Here is a 16,897-nt window from a genome sequence, read left to right as displayed (position 1 = left end):
GCAACTTTTAATTTTGTGACTGCTGTCACCATCTGCAGTTATCATGGAACCCAAGAAAGTCAAATCTCTCACTCCCTCCATTTCTTCCCCTTCTATTTGCCAGGAGGTGATGGGACCAGTGGCCATGATCTTGGTTTTTTTGATGTTGAGCTTCAGACCATCTTTTGCCCTCTCCTCTTTCACCCTCATTCAAAGGTTCTTTCATTCCTCCTCACTTTCTGCCATCAAGGTTGTGTCATCAGCATATCTGAGGTTGTTGATATTTCTTCCAGCAATCTTAATTCCGCCTTGGGATTCATCCAGTCCAGCCTTTGGCATGATGAATTCTGCATAGAAGTCAAATAAGCAGGGAGACAATATACAGCCTTGTCATCCTCCTTCCCCAATTTTCAACCATATCCAGTTCCATATCCAGTTCTAACTGTAGATTCTTTTCCCACATAGTAATGTTACATAAAATATGCAATAATTAATAAGGTTATTTAAGTCCTCCTCACTTTCTGCCATCAAGGTTGTGTCATCTGCATATCTGAAGTTGTTGATATTTCTTTCGGCAATCTGAATTCCAACTTGGGATTTGTCCGATAAAAAGTCATGACTGCTGAGTTGGGGCGGAGGAATGTGGAGCACTCTCTAAACCAGGTGTCCCCAAACTGCGGCCCTCCAGATGTTTTGGCCTACAACTCCCATGATCCCTAGCTAGCAGGACCAATGGTCACGGAAGATGGGAATTGTAGTTCAAAACATCTGGAGGGCCGAAGTTTGGGGATGCCTGCTCTAAACAGCAAGGAGAGAAAAAGCAGTTAATAATGTGGCTCGAAACATCAGCCAGCTTTCCAGCATCACACTTTCCCTTTAATTTTTTTTAAAATATATATTTCTTAAGATTTTATAACAGGGGTCCCCAGACTTACCGGGCTTTGGGCCGGTTCCCACCGTGCCGATCGCGCGGCGGGCCGGTGGGCGGGTAAGTGCACGCCCGTGCGCATGCGCACGGGCGCTTACTGGCGCAGCGGCGCGCTTCCAGGTCGGAAAAAGCGCCGGAAATTGTTTGTGCGCATGCGTATGGGCCTCCCCCGACCCGGAAGTGCACCAGAAATGACCTCTTCTGGGTCGGGAGAGGCCCATACGCATGCGCACAAAGGATTTTCGGCGCTTTTTTCCGACCTGGAAGAGCGCCGCCGCGCTGCGCGCCGTAAGAGCAGGTGGCGGCGGCGAGGGTCGTCGCGGGCCGGATTGAGAGCCCAATTGGGCCGCATTCGGCCCCCGGGCCGTAGTTTGGGGACCCTGTTTTATAACAACAGCAGAATACATCTACAAAACACACTCCACACAATATATAAAACTACAAAAATACAAAAAACAACACACAAAAAGAACAAAAAACATAAAAAACAAAAATTCTCATTTATAAACCTTATTTCTAATCTATTGACTTCCTCATTCCTCCTCTTACTGCGTTCCATTATACATCATCTTTAGTAATTTCTAACTATTACGTAATCTCTAAATTTTACTGAATATAAACTTATTCCTATGCCTTTTGATTCTTGATACATTACATTCCCAACCATATCCTTTCTTTTCTTTTTTATCGTTTATCCTTTTATTATCCACTGACATTTTAAATTGCTTCACACTTTACAGAAAAATGGGGGAAACAGCAGCATTTGTTATTCTTTTCACATTTCTTCCAAAATTCACATCTGTAGTTTGCCTGCTTATTTTTTTAAAATATATATTTATTAAGATTTTTTAACAAACAACAAAAAACATACAAAACACAAAAAGTACAAAAATACAAAAACAAAAATTCTAATTTATAATCCTTATTTCTAATCTAGTGACTTCCTCATTCCACCTCCTCCTGCGTTCCTTTACAGATCATCCTTAGCAATCTCTAATTCTTATATAAACTCAAAATTTTAGTTAATATTTTCTTATTTCTCTATCTTTATATCTTACCATTTTACATTCTACCTATATCTTTCCTTTTAAATCAATTATAACTATCCTCTAACAATATTTCTTTCACACCATTGTATTATCTACAACCTAAGTCTTGTCTAATTCTAACAATACTTACCTCTCACCATTGAATTATCTACAACCTCTTTGTTTCTCCCTCACTTCTATTCATCCTATCCTATTATACGCTTCTTCTTGAAATCAACTTTAAATTTCTTCCAATCTTCTTCCACTGCTTCTTCACACTTTCCCGTTAGTGGCCGCTTGCTTTTTTGCACGCCTGTCACCGACTGCGTTGCTCTGCATATGCATCAGGCATTTGCTTCCATCAAATTTTGCAGCAGCATTTGGAAAATGAGAGGGGAACAGTCGTCTGAGAAGCTAGAGTATTTATGTGCATTAAAGGATAAAGCTGGAGCGAAGCTTCTGCAGGCTTCCCCCCCCCCCCCATGTCAAAAGGTAGAAATTTCAAATAAGCCTATTAGTGTACAAATGCACTCGCTGGCGTTTTTTCTTGTGGGTGCAGGAATTCCAGACAAATTGGTACAGTCATCCCTCGGTTTAAGTACGCTTCGGTTTGAGTACTTTCAGTTTAAGTACTCTGCGGACCCGTCTGGAACGAATTAATCCACTTTCCATTACTTTCAAAGGGAAAGTTTGCTTCAGGTTCAGTAAGCTTCAGGTTAAGTACTCCGCAGACCCGTCTGGAATGGATTAATCCACTTTCCAGTACTTTCCATGGGAAAGTTTGCTTCAGGTTAAGTACGCTTTAGGTTAAGTACTCCGCGGACCCGTCTGGAACGGATTAATCCACTTTCCGGAAAGTTCGCCTCAGGTTAAGTACGCTTCAGGTTAAGTACGGAGCTCCGGAACCAATTACACTCATACTTTGGGTTAAGTATGCTTCAGGTTGAGTACTCCGCGGACCGTCTGGAAAAGATTAAACCACTTTCCATTACTTTGAATGGAAAAATTCGCTTCAGGTTAAGTACGTGTCAGGTTAAGTACAGACTTCTAGAATCAATTGTGTATTTCAACCGAGGTACCACTGTACAGTCATACTTCGGGTTAAGTACGCTTCAGTTTGAGTACTTTCAATTTACTTAGTTCGCAGACACGTCTGGAACAGATTAATCCACTTTCCATCACTTTCCATGGAAAAGTTCGCTTCAGGTTAAGTACGGACTTCCGGAACCAAGTATACTCATACTTTGGGTTAAGTACTCTTCAGGATGAGTACTCCGCGGACCCGTCTGGAACGGATTAATCCACTTTCCATTTCTTTGGGTTGAGTACTCCGCGGACCTATCTGGAACGGATTAATCCACTTTCCATTACTTTCAATGTGAAAGTTCGCTTCAGGTTAAGTACGCTTCAGGTTAAGTACAGACTTCCAGAACCAATTACAGTCGTACCTCAGTTTAAGTACGCTTCGATTTGAGTACTTTCAGTTTACGTACTCCATGGACCCGTTTGGAACAGATTAATCCACTTTCCATTACTTTCAGTGGGAATAGTTCGCTTCAGGTTAAGTACGGATTCCACAACCAATTACACTCATACTTCGGGTTAAGTATGCTTCAGGTTAAGTACTCCGTGGACCCGTCTGGAACAGATTGATCCACTTTCCATTACTTTCAATGGGAAAGTTCACTTCAGGTTAAGTACGCTTCAGGTTAAGTACGGACTTCCAGTACCAATTACAGTCATACCTTGGTTTAAGTACACTTCAATTTGAGTACTTTCAGTTTAAGTACTCCACGGACCCGTCTGGAACGAATTAATCCACTTTCCATTACTTTCAATGGGAAAGTTCGCTTCAGGTTAAGTATGCTTCAGGTTAAGTACGGACTTCCGGAACCAATTCAGTACTTAACCTGAGGTTCCAATGTATTACACACTGGTGTTCTGTACATTCATATAGTGATTGTCCTCCTCCTCCGTGTATTTGCAGCAACTGAACCACCCCAACATAATCAAGTATTTGGATTCATTTATTGAGGACAATGAACTTAACATTGTTTTGGAACTTGCTGATGCCGGTGACCTATCTCAGATGATTAAGGTAAGAAGAAGCCTTCTTCTTGAGGCTGCACAGTTCCTTTGATAAGGTAAAATAAAACTTTGGAAATTGGAATCAAGGGTATATGGGGAAGTGGAGCACAAACAGGTGGAACTCGGAAAATTAGACGATCATCGAAAAGTGCCTTTATTTCAGTAACTCAACTTAAAAGGTGAAACCAATCTATGAGATAGATGCATGACACTCAAAGTAAGATATATCAAGCCTTTATTGGTTGTCATTGTAATTATTTGTCATTAGGCAGGTCAATTATAAATGGAATGTCATTAATGAAATGACCTAGTGATGTTTATTTTTGTTTATCTTTCTAGAGATGTTTATTTTTGTTTGATTGTAACTATTTGTTTTATTACGGTGGAATTTCCAAAAGAAACGTTTGTCAAAATTAAAGGAAAAACGACAAATAATAAGTTGCGTTACTGAAATAAATGCACTTTTCGATGATATTCTGATTTTCCGAGTTTCACCTGTATTTGTATTTTTCAGTTCTTTATAGATCATTTCCCAATATTTCTTAATTCCTTTACAATACCACCAAATATATATGTTGTTGTTGTTTAGTCGTTTAGTCGTGTCCGACTCTTCGTGACCCCATGGACCATAGCACGCCAGCACAATACCACCATATAACAACTTATGGAAACTGGCTGATTCATCTGGGAGACTCTGAGTCGGGGGGGGGGGGCTGAAGTAGATTAAAGTGTTTAAATGTTAATCTATATATATATATAAATGTTAAAAAGGTGAAACTGTGGGCTCCACTTTTCTCCGAAACCGCTTGACCGATTGTCCTGGAATTTGGACACAATGGTCCATGCCACTCCCCGAGTGTTTGCAGAAAAAAAATTCCCTCAAATCTCACACCTGCGCAGGTAGAAACCTGCTATCCCTCCAAGTAAAACAGCGCCCTCAAGTGGAATTCCTCCCACAGCACACCCCTCCCTTCCTGTGGAATCTACACCACACCCACAAACCAAATAATGACACCATCAACCAAGCAACTGAAACCACCAAGGCGGCCATTACCAGACCCCTAGGCCCTGCCAGGCTGCTAGGCCCGGGGGGGGGAGGGCGAGCGCCCGGATCACAGGTTGCAGCACGGCCTTTGTTTTATGTAGGCCCCTGCCAGGCCCCCAGGTCCCCACTAGGCCCCGGGGGGAGAGGGGGAGTGCCCGGATTGCAGGCCGCAGCACGGAGTTTGTTTTATGTAGGCCCCTGCCAGGCCGCCAGGCCCCCACTAGGCCCGGGGGGGGGGAAATAACCCACAGCAACGCACTTGGGGGCATGGCAAGGCGTTTTTACTTTTAAATTTAGCAGGCGTTGTAAAACAGGGGGACACTGAGGCTCAGGGGGATCTGAAGGGGGGCTATTACCCTCCATTTGACAGACTAACGCACAGCAATGCGTGCAGGGCCAGCTAGCCTATATATATATATATATATGTAAAAAAAGGTGAAACTGTGGACTCCACTTTTCTCAGTAACCGCTTGACCGATTGTCCTGGAATTAGGACACAACGGTGCATGCCACTCCCCGAGTATTTGTACCACCTCGGATTGCTCACATCTTATACTTGCGCAGGTAAAAACCTGCTTTCCCACAAACTAAAACAGCGCCCTCAAGTGGCGTTATTCCCACAGCTCCTCCTCCTCCCTCCCCATGGAGTATAGCCCACACCCACAAACCCCGCCTCCGCCACGAGATCCTGTAAAACAGGGGGAGTCTGAGACTCAGGAGGATCTGAAGGGGGGGCTATTATCCTCCATTTGACAGACTAACACACAGCAGTCGGTTGTGGGTCATGTGTGTGTGTGTGTGTGTGTGTGTGTGTGAAAAATGTGAAACTGTGGGCTCCACTTTTCTCGGTAACCGCTTGACCAATCGCCCTGAAATTTGGACACAATGGTCCATGCCACTACCCGAGTGTTTGTACCACCTCGGATTGCTCACATCTCATACCTGCACAGGTAAAAACCTGCTTTCCCACAAACTAAAACAGCGCCCTTAAGTGGCGTTCTTCCCACAGCTCCTCCTCCTCCACCTCCTCCCTCCCCTTGGAGTCTAGCCCACACCCACAGACCCCGCCTCCGCCATGAGATCTGACACTCACGGAGATCATACCTGCCAAGTTCCTGCCTGAAAAATAAGGGATCAGACCGGAAGTAGCGCTGCCGCCATTTTGGAACTGGGCGGAGCATGCTCAGAAGTGACTTTTGATGCTGCTCTGCCCAGGTCCAAAATAGCCACGGCACCAGAAGTTGCGCTGCCGCCATTTTGGAACTGGGCAGAGCAGCATCAAAAGTCGCTCCTGAGCATGCTCTGCCCAGTTCCAAAATGGCCGCCGCGCCAGAATAAACCGGGGGGAAACAAAAAAAATTTGTTTTTTCAGCTGGGAACAGCTGGAAAAACGGGGTTTTTCCAGGGAATACAGGAGTCTTGGCAGCTATGACAGAAATCCATCCGCCAATCCTCAGGAGCAAGCCCGCTTCCTCAGACGGTGACTTGACACCCGGCAGGCCCAAATGCCACAGCAGCCAACTGAAAACAGGCCTTTTGCAGCAATGAGGCCGAGTAAAGGTTTGAAGACTAGGCCAAACAGGTGGGGGCTCCCCTGGGTGGGGGGTGGGGGAAGGAGGGGGCGGGAAGGACATGAGATAAGATAAGATAGCTTTATTGTCATTGTCCCCTTGCGGGAACAACACAATTACTCGGTTGCTACATCCACTCAGATAAAGCATTCCGCATAATCCAAATTTACAAAACCTAATTAAAAACAGTAAATATAATACAAATAACAAATAAAATGACTTCAAAGTCCAGGCTTTCCATTTAAGGCCAAAATCGCTCTAGAGAAGAAACTGTTCCTGAGACGGCTCATTCTTGCCTGCATTGTTCTGTATCTCCGTCCCGATGGCAGGAGCTCAAAGAATGATATGTCTAGTGCTTTTCTATGGCACCTGGTGGTGTAGATTTGGTCTAAGGTGGAGAGTGAGCAGCCAAGAATGCTCTCTGCTGTTTTAATAATTCTGCACAGCCCTGCTCTATCCTGAGAAGTACAGCTTCCGAACCATGCACTTAAACCATACGTGAGCACAGTGATAGAAGGCAAGCAGCAGCTTTTGTGGAAGAGGGTTTTTCCTTAAAATTCTCAAAAAATACAGTCTCTGCTGCGCATTCTTCACAAGCCCCCTTGTATTAACACTCCAGGACAGATCCTCCTGTAACTCAATGCCTAGAAATCTAAACGTTGTTAACCTCTCCACACAAATTCTGTCAATCAAAAGTGGCTGGACCTCGTTCCTCTGTCTCCTAAAGTCCACCACAAGCGCCTTTGTTCTCTTTGTATTTATGAGCAAGTTATTAACTCTGCACCACTCTGTCAGCCGCTCCACCTCATCTCTATAGTCCGTTTCACCCTCCTTATCAGAGATGAGCCCGATCACGGTTGTGTCATCTGCAAATTTGACAACCCTATTTCTAGGGTGGGCAGCGACACAATGAGTCAGGACAGGGTGGGGCCGATCACAGGGATGAGCCTGGGGGTGGGGGGGGGAGGAGTTTGAAGGGGGACTCTGAGGACCCATTTAACAGACTAAGCCACAACAACGTGTGGCAGGGCCAGCTAGTAGGATATAAGAAGTAATATTTGAATTTATGGAAAGTTTTTGGGAATAAATGTTAGGCTAAGGGGGGAAATAGAAGATAGATGGATGGATGGGGAAATAAATTTAGATTTGGATTAATTGATGAATTCTAGGTTTAGGATTATTATTATGATGATGATTGGGATGATTTGGCTGGTGTAATCAGAGAAACCTTGGTCAGAAGAGGGGCGTTGGGGAATGGCCCTGCCTATATCCATGTTAGATTTCTTATTTTGCATTTCTTCTTATTATTATTACTATTATTATTATTCTTTATTATTATTATTGGGACGATTTGGCTGGCGTCATAAGAGACGAGGGGAGTTTGGGAAATGGGCCTGCCTATATCCATGTTGATTTCTTATTTTACATTTCTTTTTATTATTATTATTATTATTTATTATTATTTATTATTATTATTGGGATGATTTGGCTGGCATCATAAGAGAAGAGGGGAGTTTGGGAAATAGCCCTGCCTATATCCATGTTATTTCTTATTTTGCATTTCTTCTTATTTGTATTATTTTTATTTATTACTATTTATTATTAATTATTGTGATGATTATTCTGTATTATTATTGGGATGATTTGGCTGGTGTCCTCAAAAAAACCATTGGTCAGAGAGGGGCATTGTTGAATGGCCCTGCCTATATCCATGTTGATTTCCTATTTTGCATGTCTTCTTCTTCTTCTTCTTCTTCTTCTTCTTCTTCTTCTTCTTCTTCTTCTTCTTCTTCTTCTTCTTCTTCTTCTTCTTCTTCTTCTTCTTCTTCTTCTTCTTCTTCTTCATCTATATCAGGCATCCCCCAACTGCGGCCCTCCAGATATTTTGGCCTACAACTCCCATGATCCCTAGCTAACAGGACCAGTGGTTGGGGAAGATGGGAATTGTAGTTTAAAGGCTAAGGGGGAAAATAGAAGATGGATGGATGGGGAAATAAATTTAGATTTGGATTAATTGATGAATTCTAGGTTTAGGATTATTATTATTATTATTATTATTATTTATACCCCGCCCTTCCCAGTCAAGACAGGGCGGCTAACAACAAGAATATCAAAGCAAGCATCAAAGAAACAATTCCATTAAAATGCAGATTAAATACAATGTCAAAATTAAATTTTAAAATTAGGAATCTACAAATGCAACCTCATTTAAATCTCTGTAGGATAAAGCCTATGGGGAGGATAGTTGATGAATTATAGGTTTAGGGTACAGGTAGGTAGCCGTGTTGGTCTGGATCGAAGTAAAATAAAAAAAATTCCTTCAGTAGCACCTTAAAGACCAACTAAGTTTTTATTTTGGTATGAGCTTTCGTGTGCATGCACACTTCTTCAGGTTTAGGGTAGTTTATGTTTCTTAGAATAGATATAGAATCATAGAATCTAGAGTTGGAAGAGACCACAAGGGCCATCCAGTCCAACCCCCTGCCAAGCAGGAAACACCATCAAAGCATTCTTGGCATATACCTGTCAAGCCTCTGATTAAAGACCTCCAAAGAAGGAGACTCCACCACACTTCTTGGCAGCAAATTCCACTGCCCAACAGCTCTTACTGTCAGGAAGTTCTTCCTAATGTTGAGGTGGAAGCTTCTTTCTTGCAGTTTGAATCCGTTGCTCCGTGTCCGGAGTTGAGAGATAAGGAAAATTTTTAAAAAATGATTTCAGTTATAATAGGCAAGTTGCTTAAAAGTGGACCCAGTGTGGGGGGAATTGAGGAAGGCCACAATGTCAAGTAAAAATGTTAGAATTGATATGTTTTTTAAAAAATGTTTTTTCTTGCTTTTGTTTTTGTTGTGATTTTTCTTGTATTTTGTTGTGTTTGAAAATGAATAAATATTACCGTATATTCTGGCGTATAAGATGACTGGGCATATAAGACAACCCCCAACTTTTCCAGTTAAAATATAGAGTTTGGGATATACTCACCGTCTAAGACGACCCCTGACTTTTGAGAAGATTTTCCAGGGTTAAAATTAGTCTTATATGCAGGAATATACAGTATTGGGGGAAAACAACATAAGTGCTGCAATACAATACCTGATATTAGAGCAGCATTCAGTAGCTTGTTTACTAAAGGGAGAATTCTTTTATAATTATGCTTCTGATGAACATCTTCAAGATGCTGGGTTGAAAAAAACAAAAACAAAGCAAAACAGCAGCAGACCCCGAACAAATCCTTTTGTTTCTTAAGGCAAAGCACTCCAGACATTTGTTGTTTTAGGCATTAAATATGTTCTGCAAGGTAATTAACGAGATTAAGGCTGATGATCATTGGTGTCCGTTCAAAAATGTCAAACCTATTTAAGCATATTTTTTCGTAATGCTGTTAATTAGTGAATTGCATTGAAGTTTATATACATAGGCAGGGAGTTAAATGGGAAGCAGAGGCTGAGCCACTTTGCCTGATGGTCAACCACAGAGCCTAGGGCTTGCTGATCAGAAGGTCGGGTTCGAATCCCCGCGACGGGGTGAGCTCCCGTTGCTCGGTCCCAGCTCCCGCCAACCTAACAGTTCGAAAGCACGTCAAAGTGCAAGTAGATCAATAGGCACCACTCCAAGCGGGAAGGTAAACGGCGTTTCCGTGCACTGCTGTGGTTCGCCAGAAGCGGCTTAGTCATGCTGGCCACATGACCCGGAAGCTGTACGCCGGCTTCCTCGGCCAATAATGCGAGATGAGCGCCGCAACCCCAGAGTCGGTCACGACTGGACCTAATTCCACCTAAACATTAGGAAGAACTTCCTGACAGTAAGAGCTGTTCGACAGTGGAATTTGCTGCCAAGGAGTGTGGTGGAGTCTCCTTCTTTGGAGGTCTTTAAGCAGAGGCTTGACGGCCATATGTCAGGAATGCTTTGATGGTGTTTCCTGCCTGGCAGGGGGTTGGACTGGATGACCCTTGTGGTCTCGTCCAACTCTATGATTCTACTAGCTGACCTGGCCATGCGTTGCTGTCAGCCATATGTCGGGAATGCTTTGGTGGTGTTTCCTGCTTGGCAGGGGGTTGGACTGGATGACCCTTGTGGTCTCTTCAAACTCTATGATTCTAGGATTCTACTACCTGACCCGGCCACGCATTGCTGTCAGCCATATGTCAGGAATGCTTTGGTGGTGTTTCCTGCTTGGCAGGGGGTTGGACTGGGTGGCCCTTGTGGTCTCTTCCAACTCTATGATTCTATGACCTCCTAATGGTCAGTGGTCCCTTTATTATATATATGTATATTATATATGCTTAAATACCTCCTAATGGTTGGGGGTCCCTTTATTCCTTACAGTAAGGTAGCAGCTGATGAACACATAAGCCATGAGAGAGAGAGAGAGAGAGAGAGAGAGAGAGAGAGAGAGAGAGAGAGAGATTCAGTAGTGTCTCGTTCATCTTTTTGTTTGTCTTCCCTTCACAGTATTTTAAAAAGCAGAAGCGGCTAATCCCGGAACGGACGGTTTGGAAGTATTTTGTGCAGTTGTGCAGCGCTGTTGAACACATGCACTCCCGCCGGGTTATGCACAGAGGTAACATTAATTCATACTCTCTTTCTGCTGAATAATAGTATAATGTTCCAATTAGCAAGCGCCTACATTCAAAAACAATTACGCTGATGTTCAGCCCTTGCATGCTTGGAGACATCGGAGCTCACAAGACGGATTCCTCCTTGTGCTTGGTAGTAAAGCGTTCCGTCTCGGCTGATCAGCAGAATAATGAAGGCGAGGCGCCTGTAGTTGCCACAACTGAAATTCGATAGATGTGTCGCAGTAGGGTGATGACTTTTTTACAACCTCATTTCCCTATATCATAATTTGATGAGCTTTCATTAAAGATCAGATAAAATCTCACTTTCAATGAGATACAAAATGATTTAAAAAATTTTATTGATCCGTTTTTGGACCATTTTTGAAGTCGCTGTAAGCAGATATCAAATTGAACCCAAGCTTGAGAGTCACATATATACAACATTATATAGGGTCATCAAACACACAAGGAAGCTTTATTTAGCTGCAGTAACAGTAGAGACGCTGCTAGAGGGCGATGTTTTGCTACCTCTCCTGGAGGTTCTTTTCCCAGCATGCCCGGCAGGGTCTGCTGGCTGAGTTTTAAGGTCCCCAAAAGGGGTTTTTACCTTGCGCAGGTGTGACATTTGTATAGCCTATGTTGCTAAGAACCCTCCCCGTTGTGGAATGTGGCATTGTGTCCAAATTTGATAGGAAATATATATAGAATTGTGAATACCATTTTATGAAATGGTCAAACAGCATACCAAAAAATTAAAAAACTGTTTGTGCGTGACCTTTTGAAATATTTCAATGGAATAGACCTCATTTTAGTCATTAATAGGCAAAAGTTCATCTATTTGTGCTACAGGAAATATTTTTTGAGGGGGAAAAATGAAAAGTCATCACCCTAGTGTTGCAGCATCTATAATACCATATATTCCGGTGTATAAGATGACCCCCCAACATTTCCAGTTCCATTGGTGCCTCGACTTATGGATTTAATTCGTTCTGAAGGCACCTTCGTAGGTCGACAAATTCGTAAGTCGGAAAGCACCATTGGAAACACGGTTTCCCAGAGGAATGCATTGGAAACTGAAAAATTCGTACGTCGAGGAAACTGCATCTAAAAACTCGCAAGTCGAGGAAACCGCATCTAGCCGCGAATGGGTTTTCCGTTCGGATGTCGCACAAATCGTAAGCGCGCAGCCACTTTTTCCACTCGTAACTCGAAAAGGTCGGATTTTGAATAGCTCGTAAGTCGAGCTCGCACTGTATTCCGGCGTATAAGACGGCCCCCAACGTTTCCATTTAAAATATAGAGTTTGGGATATACTCGCCGTATAATAAATGTGACATGGATAAAACTATACTATTGATCGAAACAAGTGGGCTGCAGTAACTAAGCCAACAAGGGAAGCAACAATGTATATTGGAGGTGTCAATGTGTCTTGAGATCAATCACAGCGGTTCTCAACCTGTGGGTCCCCAGATGTTGTCAGACTACAACTCCCATCATCCCCTCAACTCCCATCGTCCCTGAGCTCTGGCCTTGCTAACTGGGGCGATGGGAGTTTTAGTTCAACAACATCTGGGGACCCACAGGTTGATAAAGGCTGATTCGGTATGTGAGGTGGGGCTTACAAGTTGGAAGAGGGAGGGAAGGAAGGAAGGGGTGTGAGAGAGGATGGAAGGAAGGAAGGAGTGAGAGAGAGAATGAAAGGGAAGGAGGGAGGGGAGGGAGGGAGGAGGGAAGGAAGGAGTGAAAGAGAAAGAAAGGGAAGGAAGGAGGGAGGGAAGAGAGAGAGAGGGAAGGAGGGAGGGAAGGGGTGAGAGAGAGAATGAAAGGGAAGTAGGGAGGGGAGTTGTAGTTCAACAACATCTGGGGACCCACAGGTTGAGAAAGGCTGGTATGTGAGGTGGGGCTTACAAGTTGGAAAAGGGAGGGAGGGAGGGAAGGAAGGAAGGAAGGGGTGAGAGAGAGAGAGAAAGGGAGAGAAGGAAGGGGTGAGAGAGAGAGGAAGGAGGGAGGGAAGGGGTGAGAGAGAGAATGAAAGGGAAGGAGGGAGAGAGAGAGAAGGAAGGAAGGAAGGAGGGAAGGAGAGAAAGAAAGGGAGGGAGGGAAGAGAGAGAGAAAGAGAGACAAGGAAGGAAGGGGTGAGAGAGGGAGGAAGAGGGAAGGAAGTAAGGAGGGAGGGAAGGAATGAAGGAAGGGGTGAGAGAGAGAATGAAAGGGAAGGAGGGAAGGAGAGAAAGAAAGAAAGAAAGAAAGGGAGGGAGGGAAGAGAGAAAGAAAGAGAGAGAAGGAAGGAAGTGGTGAGAGAGAGAGAGGAAGAGGGAGGGAAGGAAGGAGGGAAGGGAGGGGTGAGAGAGAATGAAAGGGAAGGAGGGAGGGGGAGAGAGGGAAGGGAGGGAGGAGGGAAGGAGAGAAAGAAAGGGAGGGAGGGAAGAGAGAGAGAAAGAGTGACAAGGAAGGAAGGAGTGAGAGGAAGAGGGAAGGAAGGGGTGAGAGAGAGAAGGAAAGGGGAGGAGGGAGGGGGAGAGAGAGAGGGAAGGAAGGAGTGAAGGAGAGAAAGAAAGAAAGGGGGAGGAAAGAGAAAGAGACAAGGAAGGAAGGGGTGAGAGAGGGGGAAGGAAGAGCATAACAGCACTTTATGCTATTGCAGCGTTTTAAGCCAGACTCAATTTTCATTTGTTTGTTGTGGGAAGATAATGTTTATCCTTCCCCACAAACCTCCTCTCTCCTGGTGTGTAAAATAGACTGGAGAATCATCAATATTATGGCTTAGGAAATTCAGTTTTCAAAGTTCTATATAGAGATGTGAAGGCCCAGAAAAAAAACCCGGTAAAATTTGGAAGAATACCGGTCCCCCCCCCCCGTTTTTCCCCTGAAGCCTTTTTTGTGTTTTTTTCTGAAAAATCGGGAAAAATAAATAAATTAAATACTGTGGAGAGGAAATATGAATAATTGTTACTTCTGAATTTTTTTTTAATTGTGGAGGTTTTTTTGTTCCACATAAACTAGTAAACAGTTCAAGAGATTGTTGCTCCATTTGTTACAAATGCAGATAAATGTTATTTTAAAAGTAAATTCTGTTTGTAATAACTGTTTGGATACACTCTGTTTTTAATATGCTGGTTGTGATCATTTTATGCCCTTGAAAATTGCCCATAGTTATATTTGATGTTTTTAAAGTAACAGAAGGACTTTCAATATGGGAAAGAAAGAAAAAAGTACCGTATATTATGGCATAGAAGACGACCCCCAACTTTTCCAGTTAAAATATAGAGTTTGGGATATACACGTCATATAACAAATACGACCCGGCATATAAGACGATCCCAACTTTTCCAGTTAAAATATAGAGTTTGGGATATACACGTCATATAACAAATACGACCCGGCATATAAGACGATCCCAACTTTTCCAGTTAAAATATAGAGTTTGGGATATACTCGCCGTATAAGAAATACGACCCGGCATATAAGACGACCCCCGACGTTTCCACTTAAAATATAGAGTTTGGGATATACACGCCATATAAGAAATACGACCTGGCATATAAGACGACACCCGACTTTTCCAGTTAAAATACACGGGGGTTTTCCTGAGCTTCAAAATTTCTGGAAATTTTACATCTCTAGTTCTATACATGCATACCTAGTCACTCATCATTGGGGAGGAGGTTGTGGGCTGTGATGGAGCCCACCCCAAAACCCCTCTTTTTTTTACTTACTTTTTCTCTTCTGTCTTCCAGACATAAAGCCAGCCAATGTGTTCATAACAGCCACCGGAGTTGTGAAACTTGGAGATCTTGGACTGGGGCGCTTCTTTAGCTCTAAAACTACTGCCGCACATTCCTTAGGTAAGACCCTTCGTGAAATTGTGCCTCAGTGACAGTTACCTAATTCACCTGACTCAGAGATTTCTTGGTCACATGGTGTTGTTTTTTTTACCTATTAGTGATTAAATTATATATTTTACTAGCTGGACCGGCCACGTGTTTAGGGTTGCCAGACTCAATAGAGGACAGGGCTTCTGTGCCTTTAATTGCCCTGCTCTCTTTTGAGTCTGGAAACCTGAAAAAGAAATCAGCAGACCCTTTGTTTAATTTCCAAGCAAAGGCATAGCTACCAAGAACCCCGTATTTCCCGGAAACCCCCCGTTTTTACTTACTGTTTCCCGGAGGTCTCCCGTTCCAGCTCCTCTCCTGTTAATTCCCCCCCCCTGTCTGCGGCCATTTTTCTGGTGCTGCTTTGCCCATCTATGGGCACCAGTAAATGGCTGGCGCCTACACATGTCCGGAAGTGCGTAGACGCAACTTCCGGTGTCGCGCAGCTGCCGATCCCGGATTTCTCCGCCGGGTACTTGGCAGCTATGAGCAAAGGGTCTGCTGGTTTCCCTTTAAGGTTTCCAGACTCAAAAGAGAGCAGGGCAATTAAAGGCACAGATGTCCTGTCCTCTATTGAGTCTGGCAACCCTACACGCATTGCTGTGGTTCATCCCTGTGATTCGTCCTGACCCGACCCATGACCCGTCCTGACCCCGTCCTGTCCCCAACCCCAGGGCAGGTGAGTCCCCACCTCCGCTCAGCTCAGCCTGCCGTTTCGCTCTTGTGGGGCCTGTTGTATTGCCTGTTTTGGAGAGGGAAGCTTTTCTAGCTGCAGAACCTGTAGAGTCGCCGCTAGAGGGTGATGTTCTGCAAGCTCTCCTGTTCCTGTTTTTCGGTTTTTTCAAAAAAATCATGATTTTTACCTGTGACAGGTGTGATATCTGTAGAATCTAAGATTATGGAAACACTCGGGTATTGGAATGGAATGTTGTGTCAAAATTTGAACATAATTGGTCAAGCTGTTTGGGAGAAAAGTGGAATATAACAAACATTGGACAGTTTACATTTTTATATACAGTGGTACCTCTACTTACGAATGACTCTACTTAGGAATGTTTCTACTTACGAACGGAGCTCCGTCCGCCATCTTGGATGAGGCTTAGATAGGATTTTTTCGTCTTACGAATTTTTAGATAGGGTTGCTTTGACTTACGAATTTTTTCTCCCAATGCATTCCTATGGGATTCAACTTACAATTGTTTTTGACTTACGAATGTGCGTTCGGAACGCATTAAATTCGTAAGTAGAGGTACCACTGTAGATAAGAAATGTAGAAGGCCCATGTTTGTTAAAGTCCACTTTTCTCCAAAACCACTTGACCGATTGCATTCAGAGATTGCGTTTCTGAGATTGCAAGATTGCATGCCATTGCAGCACTGTGGGAGAAGAAGTATGGTCTTTGGTTTATTAAATGGACAGAATTACAAGCCTGGAAGATGAAGGGAATGGTGTGGATATAGCCTATCTTCATTTCAGCAAGGCCTTTGCCAAGGTGCCCCATGATATTCTTGTAAAGAAGCTGGTAAAATGTGGGCTAGACAATGCTACCAATCAGTGGATGTGTAACTGGCTGGCTGACCGAACCCAAAGGGTGCTCATCAATGGCTCCTCCTCATCCTGGAGAGAAGTGACTAGTGGGGTGCCACAGGGTTCTGTCTTGGGCCCAGTCTTATTCAACATCTTTATCAATGACTTGGATGATGAGCTTGAGGGCATCCTGAGCAAGTTTGCTGATGACACCAAATTGAGAGGGGTGGCTAATACCCCAGAGGACAGGATCACACTTCCAAATGACCTTCACAGATTAGACAACTGGGTCAAAGCAAA

The 16,897-nt window shown here is 43.7% G+C and overlaps 1 protein-coding gene across 6 annotated transcripts in view; it reads left to right on the top strand.

The window, feature by feature from the left end:
• The window catches only part of NEK6 (NIMA related kinase 6), a 90,722-nt gene that overhangs the window by 48,997 nt on the left and 24,828 nt on the right, over positions 1-16,897 (top strand). For all 6 annotated transcript variants that reach the window (XM_035112725.3, XM_088665084.1, XM_035112724.3 and 3 more), the window contains 3 exons: positions 3,923-4,033; positions 11,092-11,200; positions 14,936-15,043. In XM_035112725.3, coding sequence (XP_034968616.1) covers positions 3,923-4,033; positions 11,092-11,200; positions 14,936-15,043 — 328 coding nt within the window. The remainder of the gene's footprint in view (positions 1-3,922; positions 4,034-11,091; positions 11,201-14,935; positions 15,044-16,897) is intronic.

This window comes from Zootoca vivipara, chromosome Z2 (genome assembly GCF_965207765.1).
Source record: "Zootoca vivipara chromosome Z2, rZooViv2.hap1.1, whole genome shotgun sequence".
NCBI lineage: Eukaryota > Metazoa > Chordata > Lepidosauria > Squamata > Lacertidae > Zootoca > Zootoca vivipara.
Note: the sequence above shows the minus strand (reverse complement) of the source record. Positions and strands in the feature narration are given on the sequence as shown.